The 18,907-nt window shown below is 36.0% G+C and overlaps 1 protein-coding gene across 1 annotated transcript; it reads right to left on the bottom strand.

The window, feature by feature from the left end:
- Window positions 1-845: 845 nt before the first annotated feature.
- Window positions 846-2,310, bottom strand: LOC105060691 (uncharacterized). Its single transcript, XM_010944494.4, has 2 exons — window positions 1,271-2,310; window positions 846-1,164 (listed from the first exon to the last, which is right to left on the bottom strand). The coding sequence occupies exons 1-2, from the start codon at window positions 2,216-2,218 to the stop codon at window positions 1,090-1,092; spliced, it is 1,023 nt and encodes a 340-aa protein (XP_010942796.1). The 5' UTR covers window positions 2,219-2,310; the 3' UTR covers window positions 846-1,089.
- Between the last annotated feature and the right edge of the window lie 16,597 nt (window positions 2,311-18,907).

Below are 18,907 nucleotides of genomic sequence, written 5' to 3'. Positions count from 1 at the left end.
TGCCGGACATCCACCAACCATTGAATCAAATATTTGATGGCAAATGCAACATCAGCATCCCTGCCTTCCACCATCAATACTTTTTGCATAAAATCAATGAACCTGCAGCCATATATTACTCTTAGAGTCCTAGAGCGGGACATCTAATTATTAGATGGATCAGATCCAATGAACTAATCCAACTCACTCGCCACATAATCCTTTTATAGTTAAATAATTCAAGATCAAATGAGGGGTGCTAATCATCCACTGCCTCCGAATTTGGGTGGGTCCGTTGGACTTAGACCATCTAATAATTTCTCCTAAAGGGACACCCGAACCAACATCTGGGACACCCGAACCAACACCCACTCTCTTAGGTCCTCCTTTTCCTCCTCCCCCGTCCATCTAAAAAGAGACAAAATCCTTTGTCTGCGCCCTCCTCCCTCCCAGACCAAGTGTGTCCCACCATGCCCAAATATCAACCAAGGAGTAAAAAAGATAAATCTTTGGAAGAAGTGATGATATACAAAGCACAAAACAACCTTGATAATGTGGAATCCTAGTAGTATGTGCTGGCATAAACATCTCTAGAATCTTATTAACCTTAAAAAAAAATTCCTTCTTTCTCTGCTGTACCCACATACGTGGCTCCTCCCCCACTTCCCCACTCATCTCATCTGAAATCAAAGCTCAGAGTACAAAGTAATGGCCATCGTCATTTATAGCACTTCACAACCCCACGTATAACGCATCTCATAAAGACACGTTCCCCACCCACCTCAGGCGCACCACATACGTTAACCCTTTTTCTTCTTCTTTTTGTTCACAATTTCACCTAGAAGCAACAACAAATGAACAAAATATATCAAACAGTATCACAAATTCACAATGTTATAGGAGTTAAATTCTGAAATTATTCTTTTCACAACCGCGCTTGCCAAACCTCAACACACTCACTTTGAGTATCCCTTTCAGGACTCCAGAAAGAAATGTACACTCACTCTCGGTCCCATATATATTTACATCCAAACGACCCAGCACCATGATCCCATCCCATCCAATCGACAAAAACCCGCCACGTGGCACCGCGCCGCGCCGCCGGCCTCCTCATCCCCTCCTCCGCCGCCCTTCCCCGCCCTCCGCTGCTCTCGGCTGCCGTAACAGCTCAATCAACTCCTCCACCTATAACAATTTCCATCCCAATAAAATCAATTAATTCAACCGCAAGAAAAATAAAAATCGAACAAAGAAAGACAGAAAGTATTAAATTGGTTAACGGAGACGTTACCTTCTGTTTGGCCCGGGTGGCGCCGGACTGGGAGAGCGCGACGAGCGGCGGGATGGCGCCCTCACGGGAGACCATCGTCCGGTAGGCGACGCTCTCCTTGCAGATCTCGAGGAGCGTCAACATCGCGATCTCTTTCTGTCGCTGGGTGCCGACCTCCACCATCTCGACGAGCACCGGAATCCCCCCCTCTTCGACCGCCGCCGTCCGCCCCTCTGCCACCGCCACCACCGAGTTCAGCACGTACGCCGCCTTGTCTACCATCCCGGACCCCGGATCCGCCATCAGTTCCAGCAGCGGCCGCACGATCCCGTCCTTGACGGCTAGGATCTTGTTCTCCCGAGTGGAGCACAGCAAGAAGAGCGCCGTGGAGGCGTCCTTCTTCCCCCTCTGGCCGCCGGTCTCGAGGAGGTTGACAAGGTGGGGGATCGCGCCGGAGCGGCCGATGGCGATCTTGTGCTCCTCGATCTCGGAGAGGCGGAGGAGGGCGCAGGCGGCGTTCTCGCGGGCGGCGGGGGTACCGGTCTTGAGGACAAGGATGAGGGGCCGGATGGCGCCAGCGGCGGCGATGGGATCCTTGTTCTCGGGGCAGATGGAGAGGTTGAGGATGGCGGTGACGCCGTGCTCCTGGAGCTGGGGGTCAGCGTGGGAGAGAAGAGCGACGAGGGGGCGGACGGCGCCGGCACGGGCGATCTTCAGGCGGTTCTCCGAGCTGTGCTTAGCGAGGAGTCGGAGGAACATGGCGGCGTGTCTCTGGGATTCGATGGGGACGGAGGGGGATTCGAGGTCCGAGATGAGGTCGCGGACGACATCGTCGGAGTAGTCGGCAGCGCAGGAGATGAGAAGGCGGTGGTGGGCGGCGCCGCCGGTGGAGGTGGGGGAGAACTCGCCGGAGCAGTCGCTGTTGCATTCGCTGAAGGCTCCGGAGGAGTCGCTTAAGGAGCGGCCCATGTACCTATACTTTGCGAGGCTCTCCGTTCCAATACAATTCGATCGAGAGAGAAGAGCAGAGGGTGCTTTGCGTTCGAGAAGGGGAGAAGGGATATAACTATTTAAAGAAATAAGAGGGCAGGAGGCCTTTGAAGAGATGGGGGAAGAGGTGACACGTGCGAGGGGGCCGAGCCGTTCGGAATCTCAGTGGCGTGCGCACGTGGGGAGGAGCGAACGCGTGGGATTTTTTCCCGCGAGCGAGAAAGAAGAAAGGGTGGAAGGGGGACGGTAGCAGCAACCGCGTCTGAAAGGAAACCTTCAGAGTTTTTCCGTGGCGAGGTAACCTCTCGTTTTCACTCTTCCATTTAAGAAAAACAATATCTAATTGTTTCCTTGGGTTTATACCTAAATAGTTCTATTGCCATCAATCCGAAAACCCTAACATGGACCATCTTCATGGATCTGCACAACAACAAATAAGGATAAGAACTCATCAAATTGGCTCTTACCGAGCATTCCAATGCGCAAGTCTAAGAGGACTTTCTGATTAAAATGATGGAAAAAGAAAGAATAGTAAAGAGATGAAGTCTCTTCTATTTCAAGTAATTCCCTCCCCTTCTCTCTCTCTCTTTCTGTGTGCGTGGAGGGCCTTCAAATCTATTTATCGGTAGAATCCGAAGATCCTAGTAAATTTGGGATCATGCAGCAACAAACTACTGATATGACATAACAATCTTAGATATGTCCTATAATAACTTGAGATATGATGATATCGTACATGTTTTTGAGGTGGAAGGATTGACCTATTTCTTCCTAGGAGGGTTTTGCTTAATTCAGATTAGTAGCAAAGGTTGCTAAGTTGGACTAAGAGATGCCACCATCGGAGGTCCGCCACTTCTTGTCTAATCAGTGAAACCTTTGAATTTGTCCAAGGAGGCCCAATCAAAATATTTTAGAGAATTTCTAACTTTGTTAGGCATGAGTCATGAGCCGGATAAATTCTTATGCGCTACATCATGTTGATCATTTACTACCATAATACTACCCCCGACTCTTAAGTCCTGAATGAAGAAAATAATCGTTGTGTCAAAATTTTTATTACTTTAAAGAGGATAATAACTCTCGAGTGGTTCTTTTGCACCAGATGAATTTAGATGCTCTATTCTCGATGGCTTTGTTGACCATTTGAGTAGTGGGAACATGACACATATCCACTAATTTGAGTAGGACGATGATTGATTAGATTGATCTTAGGATATTCAGAGCTTTATAAAAACAGATGGACGTCTTTGCAAATCTACTCAATTTGAGAAGGTTCTTGGTGCCTTTTTTATCATCTTAAAGGAAATTTTTGCAAAACCCTTTTGTCAAATTGATCCAAGGACAAATTTGGGTGGTGGTTCCGTTGTTGTTTTCCCTATTTTCTTTTGGGGGGTTGGTTTTCCTGCTAGCTATTCTTCTTCTCTACAAAATGGGCATTTCTCAAGAATGACACCTTCAAATTCGCATGGAGATGCTTTAACTGGTGTTGCAGGATGCTATAGAGAAGGCTACTGAAGTGGGGGCCAAAGTTGGATCCCTCTAGAGCAGACCGGTGGTTAAGAAGGATCAGACTTAGGTGCTGTTGCTCCAGACTATTGCAAAGGGGGAGAACCTAAAGGTTTCTTCGTTCTAGATTGTCCAGAATAAGAAAAAATTTTCCTAACTGATAGAGAAGTTTAAAGTATTGGAAAGCTACCATGCGCAGCTCACCCCAACGTCGTCAAGTCCCTTGTGGATGGCTTCTATAAGTTTTAAAGCTAGGTATCGAGGCTCTTCTCCTCAGTCAACTTCAGTGGTTTCAATCCAATTACGAATAGCAATGATGAAGTCGAGAAGCAGAATAATGATGGAAAAAATGGAGAGTCATCAAGCTCCAAGAAATAGGCTTCTATAGGACTCCTTATACTTTTTGTTGCTACTGTGAGGGTGTAGGACAAGATGAAGGGCAGCCTCTTGGGTTGAATAATTTTTTCAGAGTAATTGATCAGAGCTCGACTAGTTTGGATGTCTTTTTCTTGTAATATAATTATCTAGCCTGACCTTTGATTTGCTGTATAATTACATATTTAATGAAATGAAAAAAATTTCAAACGTATCTTTTTTGTTGTTTGCTGTTTGGATTGTTTGCTTGCGATCATCCTAGCGACACCAAAGTAGGCCAAATTAGGCTAGAAATGTAAGTTTCTAAGGTTGGCTAAATTAGGTTAGAAAACCAAGATAAGCCATAACCAAATAAGCTAAAATATTTGAGATAATATTGTAAGACAAAGCCATAATATCATATATCCTTAGGGGCTAGTCGAGATGAAGATGAGATTGCAACAGAATGGGATTATAATAAGACAAGTTGGGAGAATGAGTCAGAATATTTTTCGAGCAAATAATATCAAAATTCCATGAAGCATCTGGGATCAACATGAAAATGGGGGCATACTCAATAGATAATCAAAGATTGCCTTATTAGAGCAGGATACTAGCCTTCGTAGGCCTTAATGAAAAGAGAATATCTGATTGAGGTGGAGTATAAGGACTGGCAGGCCTACTTAGATCTCGAGGGCCAATGGACTTTAAGAATATACAAGGATGAGTATAAGGGTCAATGGGCCTACTTTAATCTCAAGGGCCAGCAGGTCTTCAAAATTCATGAGCATGAGTATAAGGGCCAATAGGACTGCTCAAACCTCAGGGGCCAACGGATCTTGATGATACAGAAGGATGAATATAAGAGCTAGACCTACTCGAACTTCAAGGACCAACAACTTTTAAGAATACACAAGTATAAGGACCAATGGGCCTGCTAACACCTTAGGGGCCAATCGGCCTTAAGAATTCATAAGGATAAGTATAGGAGTCAACTAGCATGCTTAAACCTCGAGAGCCAATGGATCTTCAGAATACATACGGATGAGTATAAGAGCCAATGGGCCTGCTCGAATCTTGAAGGCCAATGGGCCTTGTGTCGGCAAATACTTCGAATGATCAGACTGAGTGTGCCTTCTATGATGAATTAGGATTTTTCAATCGATAATGCTTTAGCCCTTGGGGGAAATTTGGAACACAATTCTATTTAAAATTAGCGATAAAAAATATAAAAATTCAAAAACATAGCTTTTACTATTTTATGTCTTGTCATTGTTGGAGTTCGAACTTTTCGAGGTCAATTGCTCGATGCAAATGCATCTAGCTTGGTTGGCCTAACCACTGTTTTGCTAAAGATGAAAAGCTCAAGCTTTTGGATATAGATCTTCAGAAGATAGTGGCTAGTACCTTGGTAAGTGGATGATTACTTTTTTATCTTTTTGGGGTTCGCCTATCTGGATTAGAACTCTAGTGATCACTCACGTATTGACCGAGGTATCCTCATCAGATGAGAACTTTGATTTCATCTTTGAGTTGAAGACATTCCTCTATGTTGTGCCCATGGTCTTTGCGGAATGAGTAGTACCTACCCTTATTCGGTCCTCATTTTAGTAAGGATCATAGTTTTTGAGGTCAGTGCAAATGATCTCAATCCTGAATCTCCATTAGGATATGATCTCTTAGCGCATTGAGGAGAGTGTATCTCTTAGACAACTATATATAATGGACTTTGAGGTCATGCGATGCTTTGTTATTCTTGATTATGTTTTCTCCTTGGATCATCTCTCTCATAATCTTTGCACTTACCGCCTACTTTTCTTCTTATCACCTTTGTCTAAGTGATGATGGTTTCCTCAATCTTTCTGTTTGAGTCAGGAGCTTGGCCAGATTCTTCAAAGACATTTTTTAAATGAAAAATTGAAGCATGAATTCCTCAGACTATTTATCAGCATAGCTATTGCAGCGGAGTGGTCTAATTCACATACTTCTAGCACCTTAGCATTGAATAAGTGGTATAGTTTCGGAGGGACTCATCTTCCCTTGATGGATGGCGAATAGATTGATCAAAACTTTCCTTTGCCTTTTGCTACTAACAAATTGGTTGGCGAATTGGTGACAAAGATAGTTGAAGAGAGAGACCGAGTTTGGTTGGAGCTTGAATACCAAAGTTATATTATCTTTCTAAATGTGGTTGGGAATGCCCTGCAAATCACAACCTCTGAAGTTCCATGCAACAACATGAGACCTTTAAATCTTTCAAAATTATTTATCACATTAGTGGTGCCGTTATAGAGCTTAAACTAGGATACTTTGAACTCCTTTGATAGGGGCTCTTCCATGATTTTTTTGGTGAAGGATGGTGCATACATTATCTCAAAATCACCACTGGCTTCAATCCTCCATTCCTACAGGGCCTTGATCTAGTTGCCATCTTCTTAATTATTTGGTTGAGGTCCATCTGCTACCCGAAAACTCTTTCTAGTTAATGTGGAAAGAGATTGCTGAAAATGAAGCTGCCTTCGAAAGGAGAGTAAAAGCAATTTTACCTGCGGCTTCCTCCATAACCTTTAGGGTGGAGGTGATTGCTGTCCTAAATCGGATCATCCCGATAATTTAGTAGACCCATTGAAGGTGGGACAATCCACTATTGTAGGTCTCATTCCATTACCATTAGAGTTTGCACTTGTTGAACTAGTAGGCCAAGTTGCCCAGTATCAGTGGCCCCTACGCTTGGTATAGTTGGTGGAGACCATAAGAAGCTGTAGGGAGCCATTTGATTCTAATTGAATAGCCCTTAGGTGGTTGCTCCTTTTGAGCCTCATGATTTTTCTTCATTGTTCTAGTAGATGGCACAAATTTATTGTCACCAATCCTAGGATGCTGATATAGACCACCTCCATAGTCCTGCAAGAGAACAAATAAGAATGAGAGCTCACCTAATTGGCTCCGATTGGACCCTTTGATGCTTAAATTAGATAATATTTTTTGGTGGAAATGAAGAAAGAAGAAAAATAGCAAAGAGGTGGAGTCTCCCCTAGTCTAGGTGACTCCCTTCTTTCCCCTCTGTAGAAGGCTTTTGAATCTATTTGTAGCTAGAGCCCTGAATCTTTTGTAATCATATCCCAACAAATTCGAGATCATAGCTCAACAAAGTATTGATGTGGTATATTAATCTTAGGAATATGTTGCAACAATCTATCACATAATGGAATTATGCATGCTTTTGAGATAGAAGGACCGAGTTGCTTTTTTCGTAAGGAAGATTTTGCTCAATTCGGATTTGTAGAGCTGAGGTCACTGAATTGGGCTAAGAGATACCGGTTTTAGAGGTTGGCCACTTCCGACTTGTTTGCCCAAAGAAGCCTGACTAGAATTCTTTGAAGAATTTTGAGGTGCACTAAGACTACCACATGGGTGATGAGTTGGATGAATCCTTGCATGCCACACCATGTTAATCATTTACTACCACAACTAGTCTATTAAACTAAACTTTCTATGATGTTTGCTTGATTGCAAGACAAAAGACATCAAAAGCTAATTATCTTCTAAAAATACTTATTTATGGTGGTTTGTCTATATTTATTGAAAATTTGATTGTTTTGATAAAAAAAAGTTGCACTTTTCTGAATTATAGTGACAGCCCTTTCTTTCTCAAACTAAGAAACTTTCTAACAAAATAAACATTGAGAAAAGGGTTGACCATTCGATGAATTTTGTTTTTCATTTTGAGGTTAGACAATTGGACTAGAGTACTTCATTCCATGATCTTAGGGATGTCTGACTACTTCTAAAGTTTTTTATAGACCAATAAATGCTTCCAAAGACTGAATTTGATAGTAAACCATAATTTCATTATAAACAAGTACCAAAAAATATGTGAAATGTTATAATTTTATGATCCATGAACATGTATTATAGTTTGTCCTAGGGAAAGAACTGCATATAATTGCTATAGTTTAGGAATTTTATATTCCCTCTATGCAAATAATAAAATTAAATGGTTGAAACCAACCTCTTTTGTCAGTAATTTGTGTCAACCGAGATCCCCAAATCCACATGCCATCTGATGCAATATCGAGTAGAGCTGGCAGGTGCTATGATTAGTTGGACTACGCCAAGTTTCACAAGTATTAGTGAATTTATGAGCAAAGACTCAAATAATCCAATATTTGTTCATCTTTCTTGTGAATTTTTCATTAGAGACATCACCAATCTTTATCGAATTTCTATTTTTGGATTAAGCAATTTTAATTTGTTTTTAGTTTCTAATATTAATATGATTTCATGTATCTGGTTTAATGCCCAAATTAGGCACTAATTAGGCACTAGTATACCATATATGTATTTTTTATCTATTATATATAATAAGACTGGCCTGAGCATTGCATATTAATAAATTTTTTTTGAAGCAAACTGTTTTACTTTATCCAATTTCTCTTCAATTGAGTGTTTGGCCGAGCATTGCATCACCCTCCAACCATACACGCGCACTCTCTCTCTCTCTCGCTCGCTCTCTTTCCACACACACACACCCCTTATCGAAGTGAAAAGGAGGAATAGGTATGTTTCACCAATTATTTTTTTACATCTCTTTAATGGACAAGGGATCTTAAGAGATGGTAGGTGTCAAGTGATGGAGTGTGAATGCCTTAAATAATAAATTAGTGGAATTAAGTCCAAATTAGATGATAATACTACAGTATAAATTTCTAAACTATAATGATTGGAAAACCTATCCTTTTAAGCATTTAAAATTTGATTATTTTTTCCAGGATTATACTTAGTTTTGGTTTTTCTATAATTATTGTTGACAGTATTTGACCACACATATTATGAATGTCTAGGTTTATATCAGGACATGTTGGACTTAAGAAAGTTTTGTTCTTTCACACAAATAAAATGCCATGCTTCTTCCATTGAGAGGTATTATAGCATAAAGCCAAGATACACAACTATCTGTGCAATTCGAAACTCTATGTTGCCTAATATGAGGTTAAATAATCTTCTAGGAGGTGGCACTAATTAATTTGTGGTAATAAAATCCTGGTTATCATAATTATATTAATTGTAAAATATCTTTGTTACAAATCCACTTTGTTCTCTAAATAATTCATAAGGTCGTGACTTTTCTCATCCTAATTATAGTTATGTTGGTGGTAAGTGACACTTCAATATGGGAAATCATGAATTAATTAAAGAAGGGGAATGGTTGCATAAGTTCCTAATGCAGATTCTATTTTATCAATTCATATTTGAAAATATTATGCCCTGAACCCAATAAACCACCCCAATCCCCAAAATAAGTGGGGAAAAAGCTTGTACTGCTTTCTTGTTATTCTATTTTCTAATCTACAAGGTTTATAAAATTTTATCCACATATTTTCATGGAAAAGAATTAAAGAAACACAATAAGATTACAAAAAAAACTGGAGTTCCTATTTTCTCTTGAGCTCTTTTCCAGAATAATACAAAAAAAAAACTTAAATACCAAAATATATCAAAACGAAACTTATTTACCAAATTAATGCAAAAGGGAAAAATGCCATTTTGAATGGCGTTTTTTCCCCTTCCACGTCACCCCCCATTTCCACGGTGGCATCATCCCACAAAAAAAAAAAAAAAAAAAAAAAAAAGAAGAAACGCCATTTGGAATGGCATCTTTAAAAACGCCATTTTCAATGGCGTTTTTAAAAACGCCATTCAAAATGGCGTTTTCAAATTTTTCCACAAAAAAAAAAGAAAAAAATCATGAAAAAATGGGAAAATTGATTTTTTAAAATTTAAAATTAATTAATAAATTAAAATTATAATTTTGATTGAAATTTAAAATATAAAGATTTGAATTTGTAATTCATTAAAAAAATTAATTTAGATTTTTTATTTAAAATATTTTTAAAAAGATGTCAAAAAAAATCTTAAGAAATAAAAAAAAAATTATCATAGAAAATAAAAAAAAGAGAAAGAAATATGAAAGAAATAAAAATTTGAAATTTAATTGAAAAACATCATTCGAAATACTTGTCCTAAAATTTTTTTTAAAAAAAATTTAAATAATAAAAAAAAAATTATAATTTAAAATTTAAAAGAAATAAAATTTTAGAGATTAATTGAAATAAAAATAAGCATTCAAATTACTTTGTCAAATTAAAATTAATTTATTTTAAAAATATTCAAAAAAATTGAAAAATAGGCTAAAATTTTTTTATAAAAACATAAAGAATTGAAAAAAAATAGAAATTATAATTGTAATTGAAGAACAAAGTTTATAATTTTTAATTTTAAGAAATAAGAATTAAAATTTTAATTGAAATTAAAAATTACTTTTTAAATAACTAAATTAATTGAAATATAAATTTTTCAGAAATATTTTAAATAAAAGAAAAAAAATACGTAATAGAATATCAAAAAGATAAAAATGGAAGAAAACTAAAATTAAAATTTAAAATTATAAAAATTATAAATTAGATTAGAAAAAATATATCATAAAAGAATAAAATTAAATTAAATTAAATACAATTTTATTTTTAGGGTATTTTATAAATGTGACTTAAAAAAATTAAATATGAATTAAATTTTGATAAAAAAAGAAATACATTAATAAGTTAAAAAATGATGAAAAGTTAAAAAGTTAAAAAGTTAAAATTTTTAAAAAGTCAGAAAAAATAAGAATTATAAATTTAAATTTTTAAAAAAATAAAATTTTAAAGATTAAGTGAAATAGAAATATTTTTTAAAATTAATTTCTCAAATTAAAATTAATTTAATTAAAAAAATTTCTAAATAAAATATAAAAATTGCTTAAAAAAATTTCATAAAAAGATAAAGAATTGAAAAAAAATAGAAATTCTAATTGTAATTGAAGAACAAAGTTTATAATTTTTAATTTTAAGAAATAAGAATTAAAATTATAATTGAAATTAAAAATAATATTTTAAATAACTAAATTAATTTAAACATTAATATTTAAAAAATATTTTAAATAAAGAAAAAAAATACGTAATAGAATGTCAAAAAGATAAAAGTGGAAGAAAATTAAAATTAAAAATTAAAATTATAAAAATTATAAAAAAAATATTTCATGAAAGAATAAAATGTAATTAAATTAATTACAATTTATTTTTTCGGGTATTTTATAAATGTGACTTAAAAAATTTTAATTTGAATTAAATTTTGATCAAAAAATAAATATATTAAAAAATTAAAAAATGAAGAAAAAAATCATAATTTTATCAGATATGATTCTGAAGTCTCAAAAGCAAGAACAAAAGATGTGTAATCTATTAGAGGCAATTTCAATATTTTTGGAAGCGTATTTTGTAAGAAAAATAGATTTATATTTTTTAGTCGACCCCATGAATCGACTCATGGCTAAAAGAGTTTAACGGCACGCAAAATTTTTGGCTGCCACACTCTGTGAGTCGACCCCTTGACTTTCTTTCTGGTAATTTTTATTTTTTAAATTCTTTAAAAAGAGGGAGAGAGAGGAAGAGGGAGAGAGAGGAGGCAGCTCACCGCCGTGCTGTCGGAGAGACGCCGGAGAAGGGAGAAGAGGGAGAAAGGAGAAGAGGGAGAAGGAGAGAAGAAGGGGGGAAAGGAGAAAACGCCGTTCCCTTCGGCATTTTTTTATTCTTTTTCTTTTTTTTTTAATTTTTTTAAAATTTTTTCATAATTTGTTTAATTATTTTTTTTAATTTATTAAATTTTTTAATGAGGATAGTAATTTGAATGATAATTTTTAATTTAAATTAAAGTTAATTTTTTGTTTTAAATTATAATTTCTATTTTATTACCATTTTTCTCTTTTATTTACTATTTTTATGATATATTTTTTTTAATTTAATTTATAATTTTTATAATTTAAAAATATAATTTTAGTTTTCTTTCATTTTTATGATATATTACGTATTCTTTTCCTTTACTTAAATTTGTAAAGGAAGAAGGAGAAGATCGAGAAGGGAGAAGGGAGAAAGAAGAAGGAGGGGAAAAAGGGATTTGGGGAGGGGAGAGAATGACGTTTTCTCTTTATTTTATTTTTTATTTTTTTTAATTTCTTTACTTATCTATTTGTAATCTTTTAATAAATAAATTTAATTAAATAATAAAAATAATAATTTAAATGATAATTTTTAATTTAAATTAAAATTAATTTTTTTTAAATTTATAATTATAATTCCTATTTTATTATTATTTTATTATTTTTTTATGATATTTTTTTTAAAATTTATTTTAAAAATTTTATCATTTGAAATTATAATTTCAATTTTCTTCTATTTTTATCTTTTTAGCATTCTATTACGTATTCCTTTCCTTTACTTAAAAAAATATTTACTTTTTCTAAAGTTCAATTCAAAGAGCAACATTTGATATATTATTATTTACGTTATAATTTTTATAGTCCTTTCAGCATAACGTTTTCTCTCCTAATGTTCTGAGACACGTTCGAGTATGTGTATCCATATGCACCAATCATAATATCCAATCATTTAAAATTAAATAATATAAAATAAAATCAATATTTAATATTATTCAATAGAATAAAAATATCAAACGTATAAAAAAAATAGTACAATAAAAATGTAAAAATACTAAATACAAATACAACAAAGACTAAGTCCCACAAGGACGTCGCGGCGCCCGTGATCCTTGGACCTTCTCAGGAAGGTCCTCGCCGGCTGCTCCTGCTGTGATGGCTCCTCTCCTATATCAGTGGAGGAGATCTGCTGATCATGCTGCTCAGGAATAACTGATGCTGTCGGATCATATCTGGCGCCCGAACTGCTCCATGCCAAGGCGCACAGATATGTGGATCAACACCAATCGCCACCAATGTTCCGGAACCTGTTCTCTCCATCTCCCGCAGTATCTAAATCCGCTCGTCCTCATCAGTCGTAGATAAAGCACGACGAGCGTCCAACACGAGATCCGACATAGAATCAGTCTATAAAATAAAAATAGAACAGTTAGTATAAAATAATCAGTATAGTGTATAATATAAAATAAAAATATAACACAAATAACATGAAGTAATTTTCGTAATCTTACCAAAAGACGTACAGTAGAACTCTCGCCCTCGTATCCAGAAACTGCATACTGAGACTGTCCAATGACTTGCACCATAATGCTAAAAAACCAAGCCATGTAGTCATCAGTATATGAACGGCCTCTCAAAATAGGATCACCATGAACAATGTGATCTCGACGTGCATCCCAAATATCGATGTACTGTGCATGTCTGATACGTCAGTCGATACGAGCTCTCCCTCGTCAATCAATACGATGAAGTCCCTGGCTGGTATCAAACTGCTCTGGGATGCCCTGAGTCTGACCAAACTGCCGCAGGACACGATGCCCTGAGTCTGACCAAACTGCCGCAGGACACGATCGGAAAGATGCCACTCTACCACATCAAAACAAATAAGTGGCATCCTAGCAGTCCATATGTCGTGTCCAACTGTACACATCTGCGGCAGTATAGCCAATATCCCATCTGTATATGGCTCCCACAAAAATTGATATAATATAGTTAAAATAAAAAAAATTAATAAAAAATTATAATAGATTATGAATACTGTAAATTGATATTTGTAAAAAATTCAAAATTTATCCGTCTAGATGTATCAACTAATGTATCCAACTGGCACCTATAAACCCGTGCCACTCTTGTCGATACGTGATGAACGTTGAATGCAACGTTCCATCTGTTTCACAATATACTAATATTAAATAAATTTAAAATAATAAAATTTAAATTAAAAAAAAATATTTCGATACCTGTATCCTAATGGTCCGTCTAGTCTGAATGGAACATCAGGATCCTGCTGCTCTGATGGCATCTCGAGCAACTGTCGTCGTAATGGACTGATAGTCGGCATACGCTCCCATACCCAAATCTGCAAAATTAAAAAATTAAATAAATGATATATCGAATGTAAAATATAATTAAATATTAAAAAATAAAAATTTTAATTTACGTATCTGTAATAATATAAGATAACCGCCAATCTCGCTCTGATCAGCATAGGAACCCCGACACATAGCTCGGTATAGACAAGCTAGTACTGCACTGTCCCAATTGAGTCGACGAGCGAAGTCTAAATCCTCTAATAATGACAAAAACATCAACTTCATCTTATTCGATGAAGTATCATATAACAGGACACCACCTAACAATCGCAGTACCTGACCCCTAACATACTGCTGCACCATCTCCTCTGGTGCATCATTCGCAATATGAAAATGACGATAACGATCATCCAAACACTCAATCCTGAGTCGTGAATGATCAAAAAAATGTGCGTCGGGCTCAAACCCTAACAATCGCAAGCACAAAGCCTGCCACTCCGGAATGGTAAGTGTGGGATCAACTCCGGTAACTGGATCTCCATCAACTGGTAGTCCAGTAAGGATGCTGACATCCTGTAAACTGATGGTCGCCTCACCAAATGGAAGATGAAATGTGTGTGTCTCTGGACGCCATCTCTCAAGCAAAGCAGTAATAAGACCAACGTCCATCTGTATACGACCGATCCGATATACTCCATAAAATCCCAGATATCGTAAATAATCTAACACTCTATCTGGGATGTCCTCTGTCCTCTAGAAATCTGCATCGGATCGTCGTAGACGAAGATGTCTGGACTCCTGTAATAAAATATAATAATTAGATAACGTACATGATTTTTAAAATAAAAATTTAAAGAGTAAATAAGATTGTAATGCTTACGCCGCCATCTAAAATAGTCTGTGATCGATGATGCTCCTGCAATGTAAGAATGCTGCTGTGGCCGGCCAAGGAGAAGGGAGAGAGAGAGGAAGAGAAAGAAGAGGGGGCCGGGCCCACCGTCGGGACGCGGGCCCCGCCGTCGGCCGTTTGTGGCCGACGGCCAAGGAGAAGGGAGAGAGAGAGGAAGAGAGAGAGGGGAAGAGAGAGGAGGGGGCCGGGGGCCACCGTCGGGACGCGGGGCCCGCCGCCGGGACGCGGGGCCCGCCGCCGGGACTCGCGGCCCGCCGCCGGCCGTCTGTCCGGCGGCCAAGGAGAAGGGAGAGAGAGATGAAGAGAGAGAGAGAGGAAGAGAGAGAGGAGGGGGCCGGGGGCCACCGTCGGGACGCGGGACCCGCCGTCAGGACGCGCGGCCCGCCGCCGACCGTCTGTGGCCGGCGACCAAGGAGAAGGGAGAGAGAGAGGAAGAGAGAGAGAGAGGAGGGGGTCGGGGGCCACCGCCGGGATGCGGGACCCGCCGCCGGGACGCGCGCCCCGCCGTTGGGACGCACGCCCCACCGCCGGCCGTCTGTGGCCGGCGGCCAAGGAGAAGGGAGAGAGAGAGGAAGAGAGAGAGAGAGGAAGAGAGAGAGGAGGGGGCCGGGGGCCACCGCCGGGATGCGGGACCCACCGTCGGGACGCGCGGCCGCCGCCGGCCGTCTGTGGCCGGCGGCCAAGGAGAAGGGAGAGAGAGAGGAAGAGAGAGAGAGAGAGGAAGAGAGAGAGGAGGGGGCCGGGGGCCACCGTCGGGATGCGGGACCCGCCGTCAGGGCGCGCGGCCCGCCGTCGGCCGTCTGTGGCCGGTGGCCAAGGAGAAGGGGGAGAGAGAGGAAGAGAGAGAGAGAGAGAGGAAGAGAGAGAGGAGGGGGCCGGGGGCCACCGTCGGGATGTGGGACCCACCGCCGGGACGCGCGGCCCACCACCGGCCGTCTGTGGCCGGCGGCCAAGGAGAAGGGAGAGAGAGAGGAAGAGAGAGAAAGAGGAAGAGAGAGAGGAGGGGGCCGGGGGCTACCGTCGGGACGCGGGATCCGCCGCCGGGACGCGCGGCCCGCCGCCGGCCGTCTGTGGCCGACGGCCAAGGAGAAGGGAGAGAGAGAGGAAGAGAGAGAGAGAGAGAAGAAGAGAGAGGAGGGGGCCGGGGGCCACCGTCGGGACGCGCGGCCCGCCGCCGGGACGCGCGGCCCGCCGCCGGCATGACTAAAAGAAAAAGAGAGAGAGGGGAAGAGGGAGAGAGAAAGAGGAAGAGGGAGAGAGAAGCGGGAAGAGCTCACCGCCGTCGAGACCTCGCCGCCGTGCCGCCGTGCCGCCGTGCCGCCGGAGAAGATCGAGATAGGAGAAGGGAGAAGGGAGAAGGAAGAAGGAGAAGAGGGAAAAGGAAGAAGAGGGGAAAAATGGGTTTGGGGAGGGGAAAACGCCATTGTCTATGATGTTTTCTCCTTTTTTTTTATTTATCTATTTCTAATCTTTTAATAAATAAATTTAATTAAATAATAAAAATAATAATTTAAATGATAATTTTTAATTTAAATTAAAATTATATTTTTTAAAAATTTATAATTATAATTTCTATTTTATTATTACTTTTTTATTTTTTTATGATATTTTTTTTAAATTTATTCTAAAATATTTATCATTTGAAATTATAATTTCAGTTTTTTTCCATTTTTATCTTTTTAGCATTCTATTACGTATTCTTTTCCTTTAGTTAAAAAAATAATATTTTTTCTAAAATTAAATTTACAAAAAAAATTTTCATATTTTTTTTTATTTTTTAATTTTTTAATGTATTTATTTTTTGATCAAAATTTAATTCAAATTAAAATTTTTTAAGTCACATTTATAAAATACCCAAAAAAACAAATTGTAATTAATTTAATTACATTTTATTCTTTCATGAAATATTTTTTTTATAATTTTTATAATTTTAATTTTTAATTTTAATTTTCTTCCACTTTTATCTTTTTGACATTCTATTACGTATTTTTTTTCTTTATTTAAAATATTTTTTAAATATTAATGTTTAAATTAATTTAGTTATTTAAAATATTATTTTTAATTTCAATTATAATTTTAATTCTTATTTCTTAAAATTAAAAATTATAAACTTTGTTCTTCAGTTACAATTAGAATTTTTATTTTTTTTCAATTCTTTATCTTTTTATAAAATTTTTTTAGGCGATTTTTATATTTTATTTAGAAATTTTTTAATTAAATTAATTTTAATTTAAGAAATTAATTTTAAAAAATATTTCTATTTCATTTAATCTTTAAAATTTTATTTTTTTAAAAATTTAAATTTATAATTCTTATTTTTTCTGACTTTTTAAAAATTTTAACTTTTTAACTTTTCATCATTTTTTAACTTATTAATGTATTTCTTTTTTTATCAAAATTTAATTCAAATTTAATTTTTTTAAGTCACATTTATAAAATACCCTAAAAATGAAATTGTATTTAATTTAATTTAATTTTATTCTTTTATGATATATTTTTTCTAATCTAATTTATAATTTTTATAATTTTAAATTTTAATTTTAGTTTTCTTCCATTTTTATCTTTTTGATATTCTATTACGTATTTTTTTTCTTTTATTTAAAATATTTTTGAAAAATTTATATTTCAATTAATTTAGTTATTTAAAAAGTAATTTTTAATTTCAATTAAAATTATAATTCTTATTTCTTAAAATTAAAAATTATAAACTTTGTTCTTCAATTACAATTATAATTTCTATTTTTTTTCAATTCTTTATATTTTTATAAAAAATTTTTAGCCTATTTTTCAATTTTTTTTGAATATTTTTAAAATAAATTAATTTTAATTTGACAAAGTAATTTGAATGCTTATTTTTATTTCAATTAATCTCTAAAATTTTATTTCTTTTAAATTTTAAATTATAATTTTTTTTTATTATTTAATTTTTTTTAAAAAAAAATTTTAGGACAAGTATTTCGAATGATGTTTTTCAATTAAATTTCAAATTTTTATTTCTTTCATATTTCTTTCTCTTTTTTTTTTTTCTATGATAATTTTTTTTTATTTCTTAAGATTTTTTTGACATCTTTTAAAAAATATTTTAAATAAAAAATCTAAATTATTTTTTTTAATGAATTACAAATTCAAATCTTTATATTTTAAATTTCAATCAAAATTATAATTTTAATTTATTAATTAATTTCAAATTTTAAAAAACTAATTTTCCCATTTTTTCATGATTTTTTCTCTTTTTTTTTTGTGGAAAAATTTGAAAACGCCATTCAAAATGGTGTTTTTAAAGATGCCATTCCAAATGGCGTTTCTTCTCTTTTTTTTTTTTTTTTTTTGGGACGATGCCACCGTGGAAATGGGGGGTGACGTGGAAGGGGAAAAAACGCCATTCAAAATGGCGTTTTTCCCTTTTGCATTAGTTTGGTAAATAAGTTTCGTTTTGATATATTTTGGTATTTAAGTTTTTTTTTTGTATTATTCTGGAAAAGAGCTCTTTTCTCTTCTTGTCACTTTTTTTCAGTAAATATGTAAATAACTTATTTTTTAACAACTACTTCAACTGAACTTTATCCCCTAGTAGCACTATTATAGCATGTAAATGACAAATATTCCTGAGAATCATGATATATTTATTTTCTCTTTTGGCTAGTTGATATAAATATGTTGATTTGCTATCTATGGTTGAGTTCAGGACAGTCATTTTTGCATTATAGGAGGATAGAAATATGATCAAAAATAAATATTGTTAACTACAATTGGATAGCATAAGTGGTTCTAGAAAATAAATAAATAATTATTGGAATAAATTGATGAAAAATAGATCCAAAAGAAAAAAAATGTAAAGAAAAAAAAAGAAAAAAAGCACACTAGGATTTAATGTGGTTCGGCAATGTCTCTACGTCCACGAGTGAAGATGAGTAATCCACTATCAAGATTATAATAGAGAAGAAGCACTCACAAAATTTTTTCAAGAACCCCATACACCCAAAAATTTCTCTCTCAATATATGTATTTATGCAAAATAGAGAAAGAAAAATATAAAATGAGGCGCCGCACCGTGA

The sequence above is a fragment of the Elaeis guineensis genome, chromosome 13, assembly GCF_000442705.2.
Source record: "Elaeis guineensis isolate ETL-2024a chromosome 13, EG11, whole genome shotgun sequence".
Taxonomy (NCBI): Eukaryota; Viridiplantae; Streptophyta; class Magnoliopsida; order Arecales; family Arecaceae; genus Elaeis; species Elaeis guineensis.
The sequence above is the reverse complement of the archived record's forward strand: the minus strand, read 5'-3'. Positions and strand labels throughout refer to the sequence as shown.